This window comes from Botryllus schlosseri, chromosome 1 (genome assembly GCF_051294905.1).
Source record: "Botryllus schlosseri isolate E-star chromosome 1, Bs_hap1, whole genome shotgun sequence".
Lineage (NCBI taxonomy): Eukaryota > Metazoa > Chordata > Ascidiacea > Stolidobranchia > Styelidae > Botryllus > Botryllus schlosseri.
This window is the reverse complement of record NC_137236.1, coordinates 21,510,173-21,535,135: the sequence shown is the minus strand read 5'-3', so window position 1 is coordinate 21,535,135 and position 24,963 is coordinate 21,510,173. Positions and strand designations below refer to the sequence as shown.

General features: G+C 39.6%; 1 protein-coding gene and 1 long non-coding RNA gene across 2 annotated transcripts in view; one reads left to right on the top strand and one right to left on the bottom strand.

Moving 5' to 3' along the window:
* Nucleotides 1-24,963, top strand: part of LOC145434526 (uncharacterized) — a 369,322-nt gene that overhangs the window by 91,628 nt on the left and 252,731 nt on the right. The window lies entirely within an intron of this gene.
* Nucleotides 17,006-24,963, bottom strand: part of LOC145433961 (uncharacterized) — a 106,430-nt gene continuing 98,472 nt past the window's right edge. The window contains exon 20 of the mRNA XM_080311220.1: nucleotides 17,006-17,661. Coding sequence (XP_080167346.1) covers nucleotides 17,356-17,661 — 306 coding nt within the window. The 3' untranslated portion in view covers nucleotides 17,006-17,355. The remainder of the gene's footprint in view (nucleotides 17,662-24,963) is intronic.

Genomic DNA, 24,963 nt, shown 5'->3' with positions numbered 1-24,963 from the left:
CTCCTTGTCGCTTCGACATATTCCTGTCTTGTCATTGTATCGCATTTTTGTGGTGTATTGAACTGATAAAATTGCTAATAAACCAATGATGATGATGATAGAAATTGTCCAGTCCATTGATCCAATCGTACGCCGGGTACCTCCGCTTTGGTTGCCTATCACCTGGTCGTAACTCGTAACCACGAGCTCAGTGGTCGTAACACACCAGGATCGTGTACGAAACACTTTCGGACGGCCTATCGATTTGCGTAATCTCTAACTCTACCATGAAATCATAACGCATGCTACTAAGGATGACCTGATAATTGATTCGTGGCATAGGGACGATTCTTAGTTCACGTACATTATGTAAAATAATCCTTTGATTAAAAAAAAATGAATAAAACATTTGTTACCACACTTCAAGTCACGGCTCACCGGCAAACCTCTCGCGGCACCTACGTTAAAATCACTGTTGTCGGGAAATTCATGTGACCATCATATTAAAGTTACTTTTTTACGTTGGAAAACGCCATTGTGACGTCATGTTGATAAAAGTCGCTCGCAGCCCTTGCCCCACCACCCGATATTGTCACGAGCCGCCACTGGGTGGATGGTATAAATTGTGAGTCGTTACGGCTATAGCGGTGGTTCCCTAACCTATGCTCCAGTATCTCCCATGGGATGATTTCGAATTTAAAGGGGCGGCAACCAATGTTCCCTCTAATTTGTGACGAATCTGCGCGCACCTATCAACTCACTGCGCGGCCCCTTGGACAAGAGTGCGTAACGACTGAAACAAAGGTCATCACTTCGGATTTTTTTTGTGCGCAGCTTAGATTTTCTGTTCGCAGATACCGTGTCAGCACTGCGCAATTGTGCACGTGGGCAGCTTAGAGGGAATATTGCCGGCAACACACATGGCTTGCTACGGGGAGCTCTGTGACGCTATTGGGTTGCTGATTAAATGACGTAGCGCTGTAGTTGGCGCAATATGTTAGCTCTCATAGCGACATGTAGTTCTATAACAGAACTATATGCTCATATATTCCTGACTTCCTATTGCAAATTGACTTAAAATTGATCAAATCTCCAAATTTGTCGTCGCTTCGCTCGAAATATATCGACGATGTTTGCAATATATTTTTACAAGGGACGTGGTTAATAAAATTATTATAAATGTGGATTACGTGATACTTTTAGACCGAAAAGATTCCCAACACACAGTCCAAGCGCACTATATAGGTTTTTCTCCACTAACTGTTTCCAACTAGTTATTGTACCTTGCATTTAACAGGGGCTTGTTCCTATACTCAACGATAAAATACACACACGGCCAACCAACAGGATATGGTATCGCGAAGAGGTTCTGGTAATGGGGCTCCATATATTCAGTATATGAAAGAAACTCCTTGATAAAGTTAATCCGCTTCGTGGCAGGATGTCATTCTCTCTTCTATATGGTGTAAATAATGACATTGTTTGCAGGGTGAAACATTACATCCTGCTGCCAAGCGGTAATTCAAACTTAACTGCCGCATAAAAATAACGCTGCCGGTATTGTCGCTTGGTAACATGAGTTAGTCCATGACAACATTACTTTCGAGTTCAAATATTATCTGCAAGACCTTTCAAGCTTACCGTAACAACGGCGTAATAACGACAGTATGATCAAGCATAGCGACCGTAACATTTACGTTTCGTATCAACGTGAGCAACGTCAAATCATATATACGTGATGTGCTGGATGATGTCTACTGAGCACCAAAACTGTGAAAACACCGTGTCTTAGAACCCACAGAAACATGTTGATCCGAACGATATGTCTGCAGAGGTGGCAAAAGTAGTAAAGAAAGCTATACGCAAGTAGAATAACAAGTAATGGCGTCAAAACCTAATCAAGTACGAGCAGAAGTAGTCCTTTCGAAAGCATCCTAAAATTATTTCAAGTAAAAGTAGACGTATAGCTACGCTGAAATATACTCAAGTACGCAAGTAAGTAAGTTAGTTAAAAAGCAGTTATAAATACTGTATGATGGGCTGTCAAAAGCTGGAAACTGAGCCCGTCAAACGGTGCAGAGAGGTGGATTCGTGTTGCTACATACCAAGTCGTGCAACGTCTCCACATCTAAGAATTATATCGCACAGTATTGCTTTAAAACAGTGGTTCTTAATCTTTGTTTACTTCAGACCTCATTTCGGATAACGTCGTGGAGTGGTGCCCACCACCGTATTGCAAGATCAATAACAGTGTTAGGACAGGTCACTACCTTCGAGTCATGAGTCATCTCGAGTCATTACAAATTTTGACTAAAGTCAAGTCAAGGCTCTCGTTTTTAGGAGGGGACTCGAGTCAAGTCAAGTCAAGTCACAATTCCATTCAAATTGAATTTTCAAAGTATGAGTGATGATTCAAGATCATTACATTTTGCTAGCATTGTGAAGGACAAATAAATTGGCCACTAATCTGAAATGAATCAATACACGAATATAATGGTAAATACATCCAAAAAAGCGCATATGTAGAACTGCTAATAAAATAAACAAATAACTGCATAGCTACATACTGAAGTCTGATATTATCAGCCAAAATTAGAACGAATACGAAGCCTCGAGAACTTACAACAAATTGATATGTGACGATTCCCTTCCCATCTACACATCCATTAGAATATAAACGAATGAACTATATTCGTTCCATTTATATGACACAGGACGGTTGGTTAAGGCGAGCGGTGCGCAATGTAAGCACTTAGCCGTCTACGAAATTGAGATACGCTGCTATCAATGAGACATATCATTGGTTGCTATTAGATTGATCAACTGCTGCGACGACAACGCAAGTTGTGATCATTCCGTTTGTGGTCAATTTATTGCTGATGTAACAATGGAGGATCAATGAAACGTACAATCAGTCAATTAGTGGGTACTCTCACAAATGACAGTGGCGAATCACGAATAATCTGAACATAAATCATTTACAGTGATTTATTCAACAACATTTACCTAATAGCACTGGTATAAATCTACGACGTGTTTTTTTGTACTTCTATTGAAACATCCACGACGAATAAAATGTTCAATTTTTAAGATTTATATCGTATACCCGAAATAATCAAACGAGCGGATAAGTCATCCCGTTATCACGTTAGTAAGTTCACGACCTGTATGATGTTTGGAATGGATTACAACCAGAACTTCCCAAAATCCTTAAAACGGAGAATTAATGGATCTCAATGAACAGCGATAGCATCATGTTTTAGAACGGAATGAATATCGCTGTTTAACAAATGAACTCATTTCGCAATGTAGGCACGACTACCGCAGAAATATTACTGGACATCGATGAAATATATGAGTGATTTACATCAATATTTACTGATAGATATTTGCTGGGCCGCATATAATTTACAACATGAAGGTAGATATATCTGTTTGCATTGTAAATATGACATCAAATGTTTCCGTATACAGACATCTAGCGGCGATTGTATCTTGCTAGAGTCAGTCCTTGATAATTTAAGCACTGTTCCCTCTAAGCTGCCCAGGTGCGCAATTGCGCAGTGCTGACACGGTCTCTGCGCACAAAAGATCCAGCTGCGCCCAAGAAAGCGAAAGTGGTGGCCTTGTTTTAGTCAACACCACAAAATTAACTAGAAAAGTGGATAATTCGGCAGTCCAATAAAAGTGATGACCTTATTTAGTCGGTATGCACTCTTGTACAGGGGACCTCGCAGTGAGTTGGTGAGAGCGCGCAGACTCGTGAAATATTAGAGGGAACATTGATTTTAAGTGATACGAATACTTTCGGCTGCGGATAGATCGCTCAATTACGACAAAATTGAATAAGGAAGATGCGATTCATGCCCCATTTTCGGGAATACAAAAGATAACATTCAACTGTTTCGGTAACGTGAAATTCGTCGCATACGATAACAGCTAGCGTACATGTAACCTACGGCCCGTGAGCAAAATCAAATCATTTGAAGTAACGAAGAAAAAGTTTAAATCCCAAACCCATATTTGGCCTGTGTCTACACAAATGGTTCCATACCGCCGATAAGTTCACCCAGCGCCGGTCCATATCAACTTTTCTGTCTATATATACGTACACACCCATAGCAAAATGCCAAAACATGAAATCTTGTCCAGCAATTTGACACTTAAAAGACTATATATGGTTCTGATGATAGAAATTTAAAACGCAGCATCAGTTTAGTAATAATTCGTTACCAATTCGAAACGCAATCATCCCGGTGCAATCAGAAGATAGGAAGAAGTAGAAACGACTCTGTGTAGTCTTTTATCAGACACCTACAGTTGCTTAGAGAACTTGTTAATAAGGGACATGCAGACTGAAATACAAGAAATCGATAATGATATTGAAGGACACGGGGCATAATGAAGTGATCCCAGCCGGTAGGCTTGGTGAATACCTCAGAACGTGGTTCCGTAATCTCGAGTGCTTTCTAGTATTGACGTAGTGCACAGAATTGTAAGATAGCGTGGAGTTCCTGTCATGCTGTGGACCTACCTAAGTCACAATGTTAACCTGACCGTGTTTCGTCATACTCTTTAAAACTATCCCAACTACAATTCGTTTTGGGTCAGTTTAATGTGACACCCAAGTCGACATTATAAAATTCGACAGTACAATTGTGCTATTATTGCTATCATTTGAGAGTATATTATTGTCTAGAACAGTGGTTCCCAACGTGGGCGATATCGACCTCAGGGGGCGATTTAGCGGCCTAGGCGGGGCGAAAATACCGAAGGGGGTGGTAGGGGGGTGGGTGAAAACGGACGAAGGGAGCGAAAACAATGAAGGGGACGATAGGGAGGCGATGGCGCGTTAAAACGGCTATATTTGAGTCAGGACCATAACTGCTGCACCTCAAACCCCCAAATGGGGGCCGAACTCGAAGGGGACCTAAAATATTTCGTGAATTAACATAAATTATAGAGTAATTCTTTAGATATTCATCCAACTTTTTTCATATTATCATATATCTTGATTTTGGGGTACCCGTCCCCAAACAGAAATACGCATGATTTATGGAAATAGAGACTTCGGTGTCGGCCATTACTGCGCCACGACGCTCCAAGATATATGAAGTTATAGGCCATGTAACATGCGACTCGACCAGCAGCGAGAAGACCTTGGCCGAAAAGCAATGGCCTTGTGCTGACCTAAAACTCCGATATATATATATATACAAATATATATATCTTTAATTGTCCATAAGCGCCTTAATGACTGGCGTCGAATGTTCCTGTCCTGGCGATCTGATCCCTACAGAACTAATGCCATCTCCGCAGGGAATAAATATTTGCCAGTAAAGAAATACCAATTTGAAACCATGTGTGTCTTTCAGTTTGGCCCATTTTGGTGATTTCCATATCTTTTGACATAGCAGATATAGGAGGTCACGAAATAGCATCATGTAACGAAGTCAATATAGCAACGGGTCCGCCCCAAGATGTTTAGTTATTATTTAGAGGTCCTACCTTTTCCAACACACCTCACTCAGCTGTACCGGTAAATACGATTACGTGAGCTGAGAGAGGATAAAAATTGATAGCAATATATATGCAATTCCCGACCATATTGACCGATTCAAACATGAATTATAGAAATTTGTCGCGCTTCACGCGTTTAGGCGAAATATGGTGACTCACCAAACAGTACATGAAATAGGGTATAGCTGATATGTAGCGACAAAAAGCCCACTGGATGAGGGGGGCCTGGGTTTGGTTTATCACCCTATGGAGGCCCAAGACCAACGTTTTTTTTGGGGGGGGCGGGCTGCCGAAGTGCTATTATGGCCCTGATGGGAGTCAAGTCGGAGAAATGACCTTTTTTTTAGTCAACTCACGAAAATGTAGCCGTAAAGGTGTAATTTAGAAGTCGAGCCGAAAAGTTGACCTTTTTTTTGATTAGTCAACTCGCCGGTGATCCCAGTTAGTATGACCATTTTTCGGTACCCAATATTTGGGGGGAGATGATCGGAGTGGAGCTTCAAAAGCGGGCGATGAGTCGAAAAAGGTTGGGAACCACTGGTCTAGAAAACAGTAAAGTCGCACATACTTCAAGATGTACCCAACAGTCGAAATCCCGACTGCTGATTGATCAGGACTTTGCCTCCCCAAAACGCGAATAAAACCACACATTGCCTATAACACGTCTAATGTAAAAAGTTAGCAGAAAATACCCAGTTAAATTAGGAGTTACATTCCTTGTTAATATTGCAGTTGCAATTTTGCGGTATCGTTATTGTTAAGATAATTTTGATTTCTTGGGTCCAAAAGCTAAAAAAGTTGAGAATCTCTGTCGCGCTCAAACGTTAGCAGTAGAACATTGTGTTTTTGAACGGTAACATTTGGGTGGGGTGTAAGGAATAGTTGAATGTTTATTTTTAGAGATAGCATATAAGTAATTCCGGTATCCCGTTATTCGGTCCATATAACATACTATACTTCAAATAGTTTGTATCCAGGACATGGTATGGTATAGTGCAGTATGGTATGGAATGGGAAATTTCCATACACGTCATACCCGTCTCAATCGTTCAAGACCACAGCAACATTCTTCCGTACCTTATTTAATACTTTTTACATTCTTTCGCAGTTGCCCAACATCTAAGATCATATTTTGTATATTTGATTTCTGGAAATGTTCCAACGTGTAGGCTATATACCGATTGTTTATTCATTTACACAGCCCTGATGCATCAATTTTATCCCCAATGTCTTTGCGTCATGTGTCGACCATATAGATTGCCTAAAATGGAACGTGAAATATATATGGGAATATTTGAGATTGGGAATCAAAACAATATCTCATGACACGCGAAACTAGTGTGGCAAAGCACTGCTAGCAACAGTAGGCTAATATGGAGATACAATCTACAAAATTACATAAAAAAGGTATCGTTCATCATCATCATACAATTTTATATCGCTAAAATCATTACGCGTTTTGCGACAGCGGATCCAATGTCGATGAGCGAAATGCAAGCTGTACTTCAACAGCATCCGAACATCACTCCCTTTAATGATATTCATATCGTAATATTTATCAAAAATATGATTTTACTTCATATATGCGAGTTGCACAGCTTTTTTACCTTTAAACAGTTGGCGACGGGCTGGGTGAGTCTGTATGTCACAATTTCGAAAATGAACATGGGTCTGTGAGTTGAGTTGCATTTAAAACAAACGGTGTTTTAAAAACTTTTTAAAAACGACCTTTAAAAAAAAATTGTGTATTTTTTAAGTTATAAAATTATGCCGTAATTGCGTAAATACTTTAAAAAAAACTTGTTGTATGAGCCCACGGTCAATTACCCCCCGATTTAGCCGGCGTATATCGATATGGGATGGTTGGAACCCTCAAAATATTTGGTTCAACAGCAATAGTACGGATATTTCGTCAAAGGAGCTATTTTTACCCGGTATTTTCACTTGTCAATGTCAACCCACTATGATTTACCAATTGAAAATTCGTGACGTCATGGCTTAAAAAACCATAAAAAACAATAAAAAGCATGTTTTAAATTAGGGCCTTGTTTTAAACATGTTTGTTTTAAATGGCTTTTTGTTTTAATTGCAACCCTACATGTGAGTGAACGATTTTTTACGTATACAACCGATTTGACAAATCAAAAATTGGATCATTACCTTTGTTCTGGTAAGACTGCCGAAGTATGGAAGTGTGGGAATAACTTTCCTTACCACGCGAAAACAATAACTTCATATTAGTAATTTATTCGATAAAAGCCTTTCAGCTGACTCTCATCAGTAGCGAACGTCAGTAAAAGTGTCAATGAAATTCGTCATGTGAGAACTATTTGTCTGTATGGCGTAATAATAACAAAAACAAACAACTATAGTAGACTGGCAAGATACCGTAGAATCTGGGGATTGTGGGAACCTCTGAAAGGTTGTGTGAACGCGAACCCTTTTGAAAGGTTCTGTGTGAACGAGAACGTGAACCTCATGACGTCCCGTGACGTCATAGCGCTAATTCCAACCCTACATTTCTGTGAGGTGATAGTGATAGCCTATGGTATTGTCCACGATACCTTGCGACCACTCAGGTCACATAATATCACTCTGCTGAAGAACATATTGACTTTTAAAATGTCGCCAAATTTATCAATTAGGGCAATCATTATCTTCCGTCGCTTTGCCAACAATTTCGATGGGGACTTGACAGGGAATATAAGTCACAAAATATTCACACTTTGAAAGCTGGATATTTTGAGTAAACTTTTATAACAAAGCAATTAACATTTTGAGATTGTCTAGGTGCATTCTCGTTTAGTGTTGATTTTCTTTATGCTGCCAGTGTCATGCATAGATTGACCCGCAGTCGAAATACAATAAACGAACCAACGATTTTGTAACATGTTGAAAGTTGTATTATATAAAAAAGGTTCACCAGAACCTACCAAGGTTCGTATGTGAACGCGAACCTTATAATTTCTGAGGCTCACACACACAACGCGAAGGCGAAACTCAGGTTCACACCATCCCTATAGTAGTAACGATACAAAACAAACGTTAACGAGTACAAATTCGTTTGTAAATAACCAAAACAAAAACACGCAACATTAATGAAATATTCCAAGAGTGTAGAGAATCGGCTTTCGTAGCTTTTTGATCGTAGATTACAGAACCTCCAAATGAAAGTCCACAAGCAACTATAGAAAATTGACTGTCATTGTAATGATTACCACATTCTGGATGTGATGTTTCTCCATATGATTCTCGAACTGCTGTGTTATTGCACTGACTATACTTTCGTTATAGGCAACTACAAATCATTACTTATGTCGAATATAGTCGGTTATAGTGTCGACTACGTATAGTTTACAGCTGACTAAATGTTCGCTACGCTTGTGTTAGCAATAGTAATCTCTTCAAACAGTGGATGTCGTAACCAATGCTCGCTAATCACTAATTTGTGACCAGTAATTCGTTATCAGACAAAGCGACGCCATTTCTGTGAAAACGTCAATTTCAACCCGAGTGCATGCTCTGAGAAACACAATCTCTTCTCTATATCGGACGAGCAAGTTCACATTCCTCTTATCTAAATTGTATGGTATCTGCACCCATGAGCGTCGCATTCCCGTGTTCAAAATAATTCGTGAGTGATTTTCATGTTAGTCTGTTCAATCGTAGTTCGAAACGTGACAGTGTGCTATCGTGTATATGTCTGCGAATTTAAATTCATTGATGCGCATAACAGTTAGTTAATCAACAGGGCTTTGTAAACGTTGAACGTGAAATGCTTCAACTGTGCAGTGTAGGCAGGGCATGGTATGGTATGGTATGGTATGGAACGAGAATTTTCCATACTCCATACTTGCCTTACTCTCTCCATACCATACTTGCAATTTTCCATTCCATACCAACATTGTTTCATACCATACTTGATACATATTCCATACTTTCAAATACTTCAATATCATAAGTATAGTACCTTTTATAGCACCTATATTATTGATATTTCGGATGTCATTATTGCTCAAATGGGCCATGATGCCCATGATGCGAATCTAATTCTTGGTAATAGTTTTACAGAGTCTGTTTTGGTGAGGTTTAGTTCACAGTGGTGAGGTGCCGTGTGCGTCTACTCAACAGCTTCCACGAGAAAAATGAGATAGTCAGCTGATTATTATCTAGGACCGTCCATAAAAGGGAGTGGCAACATACGAGCCGCGGGCCGGATGCGGCACGCAACAAGATTTTGTCCGGCCCGCGGGCAATTTCCCGTCTTACATGATAATGTGGCCCACGGACCCAGTCTGCCGAGATTTACCACTACTTGCCTAAACGTCAAATTTTAGTGACTGTATGTTATTATATAGATGTGCGCACTGCGCAGCGTGCGAGAGTGGAGCTTACGCGTAAGTTCGTCGAAGCGAGAAGACTTGCATCATCGGCATTTACGAAGAACTCAACCCTAATGAATTGATATCTTGGTAAATTTTGGGTGCCGGGCTTATCAAACGTTTGAAATTTTAATTTACAACGAAGTCGATGGGTTGACATGGCATCCTTCCACGGATCACTTCATTTTGCGTCATTTTGACGCAATAGCGTCCTACATCCTGAATTCGTAGGTCTACTACCTTCGCACGAACATCCAATGTTTTGGCGTGCGGATCATATATTTCTAAATCGGGAGATCTTGGAACTGGCAGATTGAGCGAAAATACAGGATGTTTTTACTCGGCTTTTTGGCCTCCACTCTAAGGATTGCACCGTGAGTTAGTTGATCAGAGAGAAGCAGACATTGCGGCGCCTGTACGACAATGCTGTTCTCAAATCCATATTGTATTGTCATTATCGGCGAGAAGTGGCTTTGAAGTGAGATTGATGTCGATAAAATACATTCATTAAATACAATTTATTCCTTGTATGGGCGAATAATTTATCTATCCAGCAATCCGGCCCGCCAAGTTCCTAATTTTCCTATATCCGGCCCGCCAACTGAAGAAGTTACCCGCCCCTGCTCCACAAGAATATCATCGCATTTCCGGTACATTGATACGAGACACATGCAAGTTTGAAGTAACTAATCGCACAATAATTTATAATATAGGCGAGTTCATAAAATATCCCAGCTGAAGGCGATCAATACTGCAGCAATCTGCGTGATTATTAGTACAGTATTTGTTTGGGATTAGCGTGGCGAGAATTTCAAACTATATCTACTCCACTCCCTGATCTATAACCCTAATGCGAGAGCGTTTGAAATATGACCAATAACATATCTCGGTATGTAAATATACTATAAATGTGCGGACAGTGCTTCAGAAGAAATGTAATTGTCAATCATATTGAGCATTTAGTTCGTTGCATCATGCATGATTGCTTGTAAGCTGTCGTCACTCAAGGAATGACGTAGTCGGAGTAGCCTACACTGCCAATTATTGCGTCACATGATATACTATGCTCGGAGACGTCGCGTCTAGACTCAATAGAATATAGCAGTGGTTCTCAACCTTTTTGGCTTCGCGGACCCCTTTTGACGGTCACGGACCCACGCGGACCCCCTCAAGTTTTAGTTCAATATTAGCTCTATTATGGTGCAAACCTCATCTGCCTTGTGCAAAAGCTTGTGATAAACAGCAAAATAATGATCTTTCTTGAAAATAACCTTATACCATTTATGTTGAAATGGGTAGACTTTTATTATTTCAAAGATAATTTTGCTGCTGTATTTCTTGAAGTACGTCGTCGTGTCTTGAAAATCCGCGTCATAGTTTTGATATGAACGAGGAGTGCCGAAAACCATTTCCGCATTTCCCATTTCCGCATTTCCGCAGGCTTATGCAATATTAACGCATAACGCTTCCGACGATAATTTTGGTGTGATCGAAATATATTTATGGCACCAAAATGAAGAAACATATATTTTATGAACATATCACGTCCAGCATCTAGCGCCGGGACGGGTAACATACGGATCACGAGCCGCAGAGAGTTTCTACCGTCGAAGTGAAATCCGAATCTAAAAGTATAGACAAATTTTATGCGCCAAAGAATGAATCCAAGTTTTTCCAACCTCAGAAAGGCTGTCAGGAAACGACTTGTTATGTTCGGGTTTACATATACATTTACGAGCAAACATTTTCGACCATGAACAATTGAACATTAACAAGACAAGGCTGCATACCAATATAACTGGTGATATGAATTTCAGGGATGGAGCGTAATGCTTTGATAGCAACGAAACACTCCTTGTTCATAAAAAAAAACAGCCTTGTCGATAGGGAATCCGCAAAAAGAATGTACCAAATCTGATAGCCGAGCTTTAAGGGCAGGTATATCATTGTATGATTTATGACGAGTGTCAACCGAAAATACTCGGGTTCATTTCAATATGAATATACTACTTGTACCTCCGAGAAGCTGTTCAAATACTGGTTATGTATAACACAGGATAAAATCGATTTCGTGGCGAGGTTTCAATCCCTGCATTGGGACAAATTAGGGAAATACTTCAGAAATTTTTATTTCAAACGACTGTTCACTAATTTTATGAGACTGACAACTTCACATCGAGAAGGTTTCGCAGACATTACGAAGTTACCCTGATTGACGTTATCTCCATATTTTTATTTTTTTCACAAACCCAAGCAAAACGTCTCTAAACAGCAATAATATGTTTGTATCAGCAGGTTATTGAAAAATTGCCAATGAAAATGATTTTCAACACTACGATAGTTCATGTCAGACGATTATCATGATGATATGAGTCATGAGGTTTTAGCATTTGTGGTGCGAAACTGCCTTATGCTTTCTCAAATTAAAAAATAAAATAAAAATTAGTTTATCAACCATTTTAAAAATATAGAGGTCTCGCGAACCCCCTGAAATTGCTTCGTGGACCCCTGGGGGTCCGCGGACCCCCGGTTGAGAACCGCTGGAATATAGGATCAACATTACTGTTGTTGTCATTATTACATCACAAAATCATGTCATTCCAAATGCTCCTAAAACCGTTGCACAAACGTGTATTTGTTCCTACACAGCGTTCAATAGCTCACGTTCACACATAACAAAAGCGATCGTATTCTGTGAACAGCGAACAGCGTACACTTCCTGAAGATTGCACAGATCACGATAAAATATATAAAACATCAAAGTATGGAAGTATGGAAATGTCGTTTCATACCATAGATAAAAATCTTCCATTCCATACCATACTTGCATTGTTCCAAATTCCATACCAAAATATCGATCCATACCATACCATACCATTCCCTTAGTGTAGGGCGTTGAATTATATCAGCTTCTCAGCAGCAAAATTCTGATTAAATTCGATTCGTTTGAACGATAGTGTTCCATATTCCAATTAAGTTGGTCGGTGCTGAGCAGACTGGTAACATTTGCACCAAAGCAAATTTATACTATAATTTCGCATTTGGCAGAAATCGGATTTCCATTGATAAGGTCATACGCTCACATAATTCTTGCTTCTGTCACTCTTCAACATTTGTATTTTAAATTTTACTGTATGTCTTGATAGCAATGAGTGCATTGCGGGTATTAGGACGTCACATCAGTGTTTAAACGCAGTAGGCCTGCAACCAGGGGAGGCCAACCTGTGGCCGTGAGAAGGACTTTACTGCGGCCGTCGCATTTAATTCAATTAGTATGTATCTGTTGTCGTCGACAAACAAATTGACATTGCGAATTAACTCTCGTTTTTACCTAACTAAATTTGCTTCACGCATTGCGCGATTCAATGCGATTTCATTTTTCGATTTCAATATAGTAGCGCCCCTTGCAATCTGAGCCACACACCGCAGAAGTACAGATGCGAACGGAGGCGAGATAGCGTAGCTCTACGTTCCACAACTGCAACACGAATGGATTGCGGGTTCGAGTCTTACTGTGGCCGACTTCAGAACTTCTACCTAATTGTTGGAGATCCATCTAGGTTCCTCCTCGACATCTGATCCGGGTAAGCGGCGTCTAAAAAAGCCCAGAAGTAAACCTTGCTACAAGTCGGTAAATACGGAATGATAATGAAGAATGGCGGCCTGGTGTAAAATGACCAATGTAGCCGAAACACCATGGATATGAAACACAACAACATCAGATGCGAACAGCAGAGAAAAATGATGCGCCCTATATAAAAATACCAACTTGTAATCCTGTGCTTTTCACGAATGAAATTTATTTCCTGTGCGTTTAGGAGATTCCAATATCTTCTAGAATGTAAATCTAAGACTTACTTCAAGTTGAGACAGCATCAGGATAAAAGCGTAGTTCCCCTTCTTTACTCAAATTGTGATTGTCAGTTGTCGTATAATAAAACGAAATGTAAATGCTGTAATTTGATTCTATCAATCATGTGCCTCGAGTGCACAACACAAACGCACGTCTAGTGTCACGTTTTCTTATCCAAGGGAACGCGAAGTGAGATGGTGTGTTTGCGCAGACTCGTGAAAAATCAGAGGGAACATTGTTCGTAACATGATTGAAAGTATAGAAAAGCGAAGGATCTGGGAATATTTCGGGACAATAATCTTCAATAATGCTGTAGCGAATGCGTTCATAGTTGGCAGTAATGTTGCATACAGCTCTATTGTACGCTGTAAATTCAAGAACCAATTTTTCTTATTTGAACACTTGCTATGCTGCTAGAATGCTAGCTTACGATAGTATAGTTCCGATTTTTTTTAGCCATATGAACTGTGATTTGTTATGACTGTGACTGTGATGAATACTTACTAGCTCGGATATGATAAATTTGGTAAATCCGTTACAATTCTGGAGTAAATTTCCCCCCTAAAATTCAAAATTGATCCTAAGGAGGATATCTCCCTGGTACGAGCCACTGATTTATTACGTAACATTTCAGAAGAGCCTTTTCTAATCGAATGTCGGTGACAATCTTGCTTCTGCCCACTTTTCAGCTTATTTTTACATATTTTGTAAAATTTGCCTTTATTAATGGACCTTTGCGCCTCGTCTAAATTGTCCTAATGTGCCTAATCATCTCTTCAGAGCAAAATCCCCAAATAAATTCAGAATCGCTTTCCTTCGCCTAAAATTGAATACAGGGCTACTAATAACTGGCCTGACTAACCTGTGTACTAATTTCAAAGAAAATAGACGATATATACCCATCTAAAACACGATCGAAATGTAGAGATGTTAATTTATTCGGGTTAGAAAATTTAGGAAACTCGTCATTTTGTCACAACGACGGCGACCCTGGAGAAATCAAACCAAATCAGGATTGTGGAAGATATGACACTACTAAATCATCGAAGCGATGCATATTTATTCCTTTGGGATTTAAAAATATTCACGATACCACCTTCCGCTACCTCACGCCCTAACAGCCTAATACTACTACTACCACTTCATATACCACTGTTCCTATTACTTATAATAATTCACGTTAGCAACATAGAGACATACTCAGTCGCATGCATCTTCATCCACGCTCTCAGCCAACTATCCCTAATCCACATGCGCAACACGCGCAGCATAAATGCCCAACGCCAAATGTACGTAACATTCAAGAAAACTTTGAGTTTTCACGCGTGTAACTTCAGTTTTGGGAGCAGTTGCTGAACTCAGAATAAACCCGGTGCTCGTTTCACGTATCTGTTATCCGATTTCGTGCTGGTGTCGTCATATTCGGTGATACGATTGTTGATAGTCCATGTTATTTCGATAAGCCTTGGCGTCGACTTTTATCAAAATACACCAGTCAAGGCAGTGTCTTCAATATGAGTTCATGTACTTTCTAAAAATAGTATATCGAACGCTCTCTCATCCAAAATTTCATGCTGGTGACGTCATATTTTGAGATACGATTTTTGGGTGGGTATACAATGTTTTTCCAATTCTCCGATAGTTGCTGACGATTACCCCTGGCAAGTGTATGCCAAAAATATTCGGGGTCATTTCAATATAAATATATTATTCAAATGTATATTGAAGCTCTGTCCGTTTTTGCAAGTCTGTGAGATGAAGTTCATTACCATCAAGGAACCCCTTAATTAAAATGTTTCAAAACTTTGCGAAGTGGGCACGGTGTAAAAAGATCTGGAAAACCTTAGTTTTCAGGGTGACAAGAAAAATCGAATGCACAGGTGGACGAATAATACTACAAATTCAAAGTCGCCATTGCTAATCAGCAGGTACAGTAGATTGTAGCAATTTTCAAATTCGCCAGAATATGGATGTCCGGCAACGCATTTGCAAGCGAAACCACAACTTCTCTAAATTCCCTGTCCTACGTCTATAACGTGAATTGGTGGTAATATTGGTATATTACGGGGTTATATGTGGGTCAATGCCACAATGCCCAATAGAATGAGCCGCCACTGGTATTTAGAAAAGCCTTTTCTATGTATACTTGGTTCTTCGGTTGCATAATCTATTCCGTCGGGCACACGGATAGCCGGAATTAGTACTGAGAACAAGAAAATTAGAAGGTCCCTTGTAATAACTGCACACAGTGCACAGCAATCGTTCCGGTCTCTATAGCTGGAAGAAGTTTACTGAGGTAGTTAGACTACTGAAAGGTGAAGTTGAGGAAAGATCTCAAATTTATTTGCAATAAAAATTAGCAAAGTGATTCCCAAGGTATACTGAAACACTATTGTTGTGGAAATATGGTCTATTTATACATTCCGTCTGATATCAGACACATTCACATTGTCTACGTCCGGTTATCACCACTTTCAAGAAGCTTCAAATAAATCTATAGGCTACCACCGCTTGACTAGCAAATCCAAACTAAGAAAACGAACTCCCAAAGCTTTGCCAAGCTTACTCAGCTGCTTTCTCAAGTATTTTACCAAGATGTTGCTAGCGGAAACTATCTTGCCTACGTTTGAAAACTTTGGCAACGAACGAGCCGTTTTTACAGTGAATCAAATTTACGCTATGTCTTACCTTCGCAAATGATTCTGCTCTTAATCTTAATTGTAAATCACCCTAATATATGTGGAGATACATGTCAATGAATATCGGACATCCTCATTCACATCCACAGCAGTTGTCTTCACTCCTAAGCAAGTTCTATCAAATCAATCCTTACCACCTTTTGACATTGACGATTTAACCGATGCCCCTTGCCGAATCACGTATTTTTCTCGTTGTCGGTTCTCCCCATTTTATCTATATATATTGTTCTGATTCAGTTCGTGCAAAGGCCCTTTTTAAATGTATTTCAAATAGAGCAATCGTCAGAGAGAAATAAATATACATATTGCAAGGCCTGCCATGAGATATTTAGAGCCAGCCACAGAGAAATGTGTGGTCACTTAGTGGGCATGGCGAAACTGTTACTCATGCTTAGCGGTGATGGCTAGTTTTAAAATTTCTGGATGCATCTTCAGGACTAACGTAAATGATCAATACCGCAACTTAGTGCAATTTTCGAAAATATCTTGGGTCGCTGTGATGAAAGGTGATTTCATCCTGATGACCTATACTTGAGTACTGTACTGAGTAGCCTACTTTGTTACTGATCACGTCTGGTAATTACTCATTTATTCAGAATATATAAGCGATCACATCTATGGTAGTATAGTAATTGACTGCCCAAAATTAAGGTGCTATAAATATCTTGAAATCAACATACGCATATCGTAAAACTAATGAAGAATCAGAGCATGTTTGTAATCCAATTCGACGCATTATAGCATACGCACAACATACACGCATGCCCAATATAATTACAGAGACTGATACTGTTAAACTGCGTCTCATCATTTCAAATAGCAACACGGTTGCTTACAAAGGGATTACCTAGATTACAAATTGAGTAATAGGTATGCTGTCTGTTGAAATAATGCAATTTACAATAAATATAGTTCGATCCGATTACTGTTTCTTTTTAAAAACAGACTTGACATAACTCTGAAACCTTTTAAAAATATTTTTGGTTTCTTGGATTGGGATATTCTCTACTGCTTCATCTATGACGCCACCTTTGCTTGCTTCATTCTGTTTCAAGACCCTTTTCAGACTTTCTTCCACTTTTGCTCTCACATACACCGAGTCTTTAATATCGCGTATAATTTTAAGGCCATCAGTGACCTCTTTGTGCATTTCTTCATATCCTTCGTCCAGCCGTTTCTTGTACTTTTCTTCGAGTATTTTAGGATCGTAATGCGTGGCAGCCATAACCTTAGTATAAAATGTGTAATTAGATTGCATAAACTCTTTTCAGTGACGGTTCAAATAAACTGGCGCACATTCATCATTGATACCTGACGACATAAACGTAGTATATTCATATCGAACAATTAATAAAGTTCTGTGACTACAAGAAGCTCTACAAATAGATGTAGTCTATATAACGTGCTGAATGTAATACATCTATATTACCCTCGTTGCTAATGATGAATTGTAGAGAGAGAGAGAGAGAGAGAGAGATGATGAGAACACCGTACAACGTGAACGTATATATTTTTCAACATTTGATTCATATCACTTATGAGTAGCAGCATAGATTATTGCTACAGCTGCATTTAAGACAAACGGTGTTTTAAAACACTTTTACGCCTTTAAAAAATGTTTTTTATTCAAACGTTGTCTAATTATCCCATAGTCACGAAAACACTTGCGGAAAAATCATCTAGTGTGAGCCTACAGACGATTTGCACCCAATAGAGTCGACGGATACGGTGGTATAGATGGAACCATAGAAAACACGCCAGTGTGCAACATTTTAGCTACTCACGTCCGCATTTAGATTACCTAAGGCCACATTGCAGCTGACAGTCGTGATGGCACATCTAGACGGGGGTGTACCTCAATATGCACGATAAGTTGGCTATACCGGGGGACTTCGCAACGCTGACAGTCCTTGTGGGGTTCCGTGCCCACACTCTTTTCTCGTTAAATATCTTGCGCATAAATGTTTCCAAGTGTAGAAGTAGAACGCCCTGTTAAGCTCACTTTTCACACAAAAATCGCGAGTCATGATGGTATGCAAAGGTAATGGCACTCGTTGTCGATTCGCACGGCGCGCAAAATGCGTCTTTCGTCGATGATATCGGCAGTTGCTCATATTTCAATCCTATTTATCCATTCTCAGCACACGTGATCAGAGTTACAGGTAGAGGTTATGGATGGGGAGTCATCGAAAATTGTCATCACAAAATTAATTATGATGTATCATCCGGTTTTATTAATCACTTTGTTGCATGTGGTTGTTTCGTGACCTAAAACTTCGATGGTCAAAATATATAGCGGATTTGACCAAATGCAATAGAAAAACATTCATTCGTGAGACGCACACGGTTCCAAAATATTATCTCTTTATGTGCCGCATCCTTTTCATCTGCGGTTCACATTTATACGATATGGCACAGATGAGAAGGACATTAATCTATTCATAACAAAAAATAATTAGCACCCGGAATCGCGTGAACTGCGAAAAAAAAATTGAAGTTGAATTAATATCCTTCAAAAATCGGGATCCAATTTGGTATTTCAAATTGCATGTTTACGGTTGCCAAGACCAGCTAATCCAATTATGTGACGACGGTCACACAAGCATTACTCCGCGGCCGTATAGGTTGGTCAACCCTGATGTAAATCATTGGTACGGAACGGGTGATCTGATGGGGAAGACCATCAACCCCAAAAATGCTACATAACGATGCAGTCCTGGGTAAAAATATTTTTGGTCCATTTATGGCAGTTGTCGTTAGCCATATTAACCCAATATTTTCAACTGTCAATGACGGTCGAATGTTAGGTCACAATTGAAGATTAATGACGTCATGGCCCCAAAGAAAAAGGAAATAATAACAACAAAAACATGTTTTGAAAATGGGGTATGTTTTAAACATGTTTGGTTTAAATTGATTTTTGTTTTAAATGCAACCCTAGTTATTCTTAACATAACACTAACAGAAAAATGCTTTCATTGTGGTAGAGTGTGGTGCGATTTTACACCAACCATATACTATACGAATATATCACAGACGATGTGGGAACGGAAAATGCAAACGCAAATTTCAGTATGCAGCATAAGTGGTTTCCTGGCGGCACATATTGGATCAGGGGTCGGCAACCTTTTGCTAGTCACGGGCCAAATTCCGAGTGCACATCTTCTTGGCGGGCCGGAATTTTTCTTAACATCATATTTAACGCTAACGTCGGTATAGTGCCCTACATTGCTGCAATCTCAATCATACAAATCACAAAAAGGCCAAAACACACTTCACTACACTTCAACAACGCAGGATAAATGTGACGCAGCTCGCTTTGTGAAAGGTTTTCAACTTCTGGCAACAAGTCAGATGAAGCAAGAATCAGACGATATTCTAAATAGGCGTTGGAATACGTGATCTTAGCTTGCTCTTCGTGAATTCCATTGTTAAAAACTATTGTTCACATGCGTACGCGCTACCAAAAGTCGATGCCATTTCTTTTGCATTGTTGGTCAAGCTGGGATAAAGACCCATTTCAATAACGGACTCTTTGTCAAAGTCGTGCAGCGATATGCTCTTGGTATGAAATTTGTCATTCAATTTAACTGCATCGCATTTCAAAAATGCCCATTTGAAATTTTCAGGCAATGCTATTGGCGTTCACATTAAACGGATTACTGAGTAATAGTCAGAATTTATTTTGTACAGAACTAATGTCGGAAAAGCGGGTGGAGATTCAGTCATTAAATTTCCTATCACAGTTACAAATGTATAGAGCTGGTACTAGGTTTACTCTCCTTCAGTATAGGAAAGTGAGCATAATTTTCTTTTTACTGGTGTAATTCCCAGAGTCGCAGTTTTTTTTCTAATGCGCCTCAACATCTCATGTACTCAGTTATTTCCCCATGAAGTTGCAAATTCAATTTGTTTAGATGTGACGTTTAATGTACTACGAAAGCAAGATTGGATACCCATTTCGATAACAAGATTATGAGTCGGCGATGTTTGTATTTTCAAGGAAAGTTGCTATTTCGTTTCTCAGTTCATACACTCGTGCAAGCATAGCTGCTCGAATTAATGCGCGAACATGGCAGATATGCAGGACATCGCCATATTGATTTTCTGCTTCTAGTAATATATGGAATAGGCTATCTGTCGGTGATTAAGTTTGTGAGACCAAAATCAGCTTTCGCTACTGTGTCCAAAACATTATGCAGGTTTGTTGTCTTGGCGTACAATGTCTTCTGGTGAATTAAACTGCAAATGACTAACCTATACGGAGGCTAGTTATCTATAATGAAACGGAAAGTTAGAGATTTAGTCATTGCGTCTGAGATGTTCCAAGCGTTTTTGAAGCAGATAAATGGCAGAGTGGCAAACCCTTAAAAAGTATGGTATACCTTTGGCTGCGCGATACACCCGCTTGATAAGCACTGGTTTTATGGCGTAACAATAGACTAATACGACGTAAGATACTTATATCGTAGCAATGCCGCGTTCTTTCCAAGCAGTGCTGGACTGCAGATTGGAACTCATTACGAAACGGCGGGCCGTATTCTTGTGGTAACTAATTACTTGGTCGCGGGCCGGACGATTTTGCTTGGCGGGCCGGATCCGGCCCGCGGGCCGTAGGTTGCCGACCCTTGTATTAGATTAATGGTTGTTGACGTTTTTGCTTGACATATTTTATTGATGAAATTGGAATCTTGCAAAAGGTTCAAATCACATCGCGCCAACTCTAATACGTCAGATTCTGTCAGATATTAGTTGATATGTAATTTTATATCCGCCGGAGTAGCATGGTGAAGCGTTTCTTAGTGCAAAGCCGTGGTATCAGCAGAGGAACGATGTGTAGCAGGTATATATTTTGGTAAATAACAGTGAATATAACGATGATGTCTTCATTGGAAGATTCTTAGACATTCATGAAATATCTTAATGTATGTTCCTAACTTTTTAATTACGTTACAATAAATAAGCATCAATCGTCGCGAGTTAGCTACTAGCAGGCAATAGAGCAGAGCTCTCAAACACGCGGCCCACTAGAACATTTTGTGCGGCCCGCGACGGCATTCTGAAATTTCAAGTATTCGACAATATATTATTATGCCACATATCTTTTTTAGATATACGAACTTGAAGTTCACCCTAAATCTACTATAAAAATCACTGAAATCTTAGCAAACTATACTATCACATCACTTCTAAAAGCTAACATACCGTATAAAATCAGCTATTACGTCACGTTTTTGGTTTATGATGATAAAGCATTACCCGTTGATCATTCGTGACTGAAAATTGTGATTTGGTTTGATGCGACCTTTCGTAAAATTACTCGATTTGGGATTGGCGGGGCGATTAAATAAAAATGACTCGAGTTAGGTCGGGTCAAACGTTAAAATCAGAGAAAGACTTGCGACTCGGTACGGGGACTTGGTAATCCTACGGACGCAACGATCTATGAAAATGTTATGGGGAATACTAATATATCAAAAGATCGTAGCTTGCGTTGTGTACGATATATAGCTGTCTAATCTTGCCAGTATGGCAACCATCGGCATTATCTGATCCCCGTTACGTAGACTTGGTTACATGCTGGATGCTGTTTGTTCTCTTTATCCATGCTATTATCGGTGGCGAGTTCGGTAGTAGTACGCTCTACAGCTGTAACACCAATGAATTTATCGGCGATTGGATATTTCTAATCCAGGGATTCTTATCCAGGGAAATCTTATTGGAAGCACAAGGGCTGCGATCGCCAAAAATGTTAATAAGCAATGCTATTAACATGCCTCAATAATGATTGTATTTAAGTTGTTATTGATATGTTCCAGGCAAAATCTAAAGCTGATATAACTTGACTTTGGTAATGCCAGTAAATATAGCAATGGCATACTTCTCGCGACTTCATTAAAACTAGAACTAGCTGCAATATTATAACCCGAAAGTTTTACGATGTCATGATGCATCCTCTCGCATGATTTCTATAACTCATTATTTTAACAAATTATGTCCGGGACAGAAACAATTTTGTTCAAATATTACAAAATATGATGTTTTCCGTGTCGAGCATGAATAATACAATAGTGAAATACATTTTCACGATGTTTGTGGAATACCTGTCTGCAAGGTTAGGCCTACTAGGAAAGTATACATTGAATATCCCTATTATTGGTGCTGCTGCCCGCTGTGTTATCAAAATCTCTCAAATTGACCCGCGAGCACATTTGAGTTTCAGAACTCTGCAATAGAGCATGCACTGCAAAAATCTAGTAGATTTATGAAAAAAATCTCTGCCAATTTTACAACGAATTACCGGTCGCATCCAATAACTATGTGTAGCTTGTAATTTTACATTTGATATGTCTTTAGCTGTAAAGTCAGGTTACCAGAATTTACTCACAAAATTACCTACAGTTACTCGTTACTGCAGTTTTACAGGCTATTGGCTGAATTGATTAGCCTCCATACCCCGGCAACCAGTCCGCACGCGGTTCGGAACGTCACTATGATATCATTATCGTTGTGATTTGACCAGATTCAATCTTGTTCGCGAGACAGGAATTGGTCATACTGGTTGACCCATAGTACATTGTAGGGTACAAGAAGCAACTGACAATCGTAGCTAATGTGGTTGCACCATAGCCACAATATTATATTATAAGACTATGGCTATACGGTCGGTGTCACTGGTTAGATTTGTCGTCGCGGATAGGGCTGATAAGTTAAAATATCAGTTTACGATGTATAATCTTGTTCGGGAAACTAGAAATATCAGCACCGCCTGCTCAGTTGACTATTTGGTAATGGCGGACACGGTGACCTGTAATAGGATACCTTAGGTTACGCGTTGCGGTTTTATCTTTGATTTGTTGTAAACAAGCAAGGCACAACTGTGACATCACAAGCAGCGTTTTCGTGAACCACATATGGAATAAATATCAATATATACGAAATTAGATGGAAAATAAATGGACTATATGGTATACCTTTGGCTGCGCGATACACCCGCTTGATAAGCACTGGTTTTATGGCGTAACAATAGACTAATACGACGTAAGATACTTATATCGTAGCAATGCCGCATTCTTTCCAAGCAGTGCTGGACTGCAGATTGGAACTCATTACGAAACGGCGGGCCGTATTCTTGTGGTAACTAATTACTTGGTCGCGGGCCGGACGATTTTGCTTGGCGGGCCGGATCTATACGAAAACGTTGTTAGTAGCCTGAATGTTATTGGTGACATATATGAGCGGATGAATATCACTTATTTCAAAGTCGTCTGCGTGCCTCCTGGTCATTATTGAGCTTTGAGGGTGATGCGATGCGTGGATTAGGAAAGTGGATACTTTCCTTGACGATTCTTAGGAATGATGAATGAGATACCCATCGTAAAAGATGTAATACTAGCTGCAGTCAATTCGACAGCGCGGGTTCGAATCCAAACGCTGCCACCATGTAGAGCTGCAACTGTAGTATGCTTAGCTACAGACTGCAGAGTAGGCCTACATGTTTATTACTCGTCGGCATACTGATTGATGAAACAAAGATGCAGGCTGAAGCCTTATACAGCATAAACGGAAATATTGAAAGATTACAACAAAAGGTACAGTACTGCATAGTATTAGTTACCGTGAATATCTACGACTGTGCAGTGTGCACCAGAGTGGGTCAAAGTAGTCAAAAAAGCTACTCAAGTAGAAGTAGAAGTAGAGATGCAAAAAAATACTCAAGGGCAAGTAGAAGTAGAATTAATTTACTTCAAATCTACTCAAGTAAGTAAGTAGTGGCGAAAATGATCGTAATGCGGTCGCTGTCCAAAGCTGCAAATTGAGCTATGCAAAAGGTGCAGAGCTGATTCATATTGATGCATCCCAGGAGGTAAAACTATTGTTGTGTTTACCACCAAACAATTTCTTCCTGCAAAGCGAAAAGATGTTCTTATTGCATCTCAACAAAGCAATATAGTCTATGATTTCAAGTGCCACTTGTACGTGGGAAGAACAGCTCAGCGTTTGCAGAAAGCATGAAACAACATGTTCCGAGCACTGTTAGATCGCTCACATTAGACTCTCGCGAAAATATAGCCGTAACTGATCTACGATTACTAGAACGCAATCAGGCCATGGTTATGAACTTTGCAATCGGCAAGCATTTGCCTGAGGATGCAACTTGCGCTAAAAACTATCGTGACCAAAGATTCTCTGTATTAGGTAGAGGTCGCACTCATTTCCATCTGTCTGTTTGCTTTTATTTCATGTTGTTTGTTTCTATGGCGTCAATGTAATGCAATGTTTTTGAAATTCTCCATTCGCTGACGATTGCCCTGAAGAGTGTCAGTTCGAAATGCTTCGGGTTTTAATATATTTTTGGTCATGAATATATTAGTAAAATGTAGGCCTATAGTTCTGCACCCCAACGAGTATCTTCAATTTCGACCACATAAGCACTCGTCCACATCATGGGATGAAAATGATAGCATTGATATCGGAACACGATACTAAACCTCTGTTTACTCGTAAACCCCAATTTAAATAATATCAT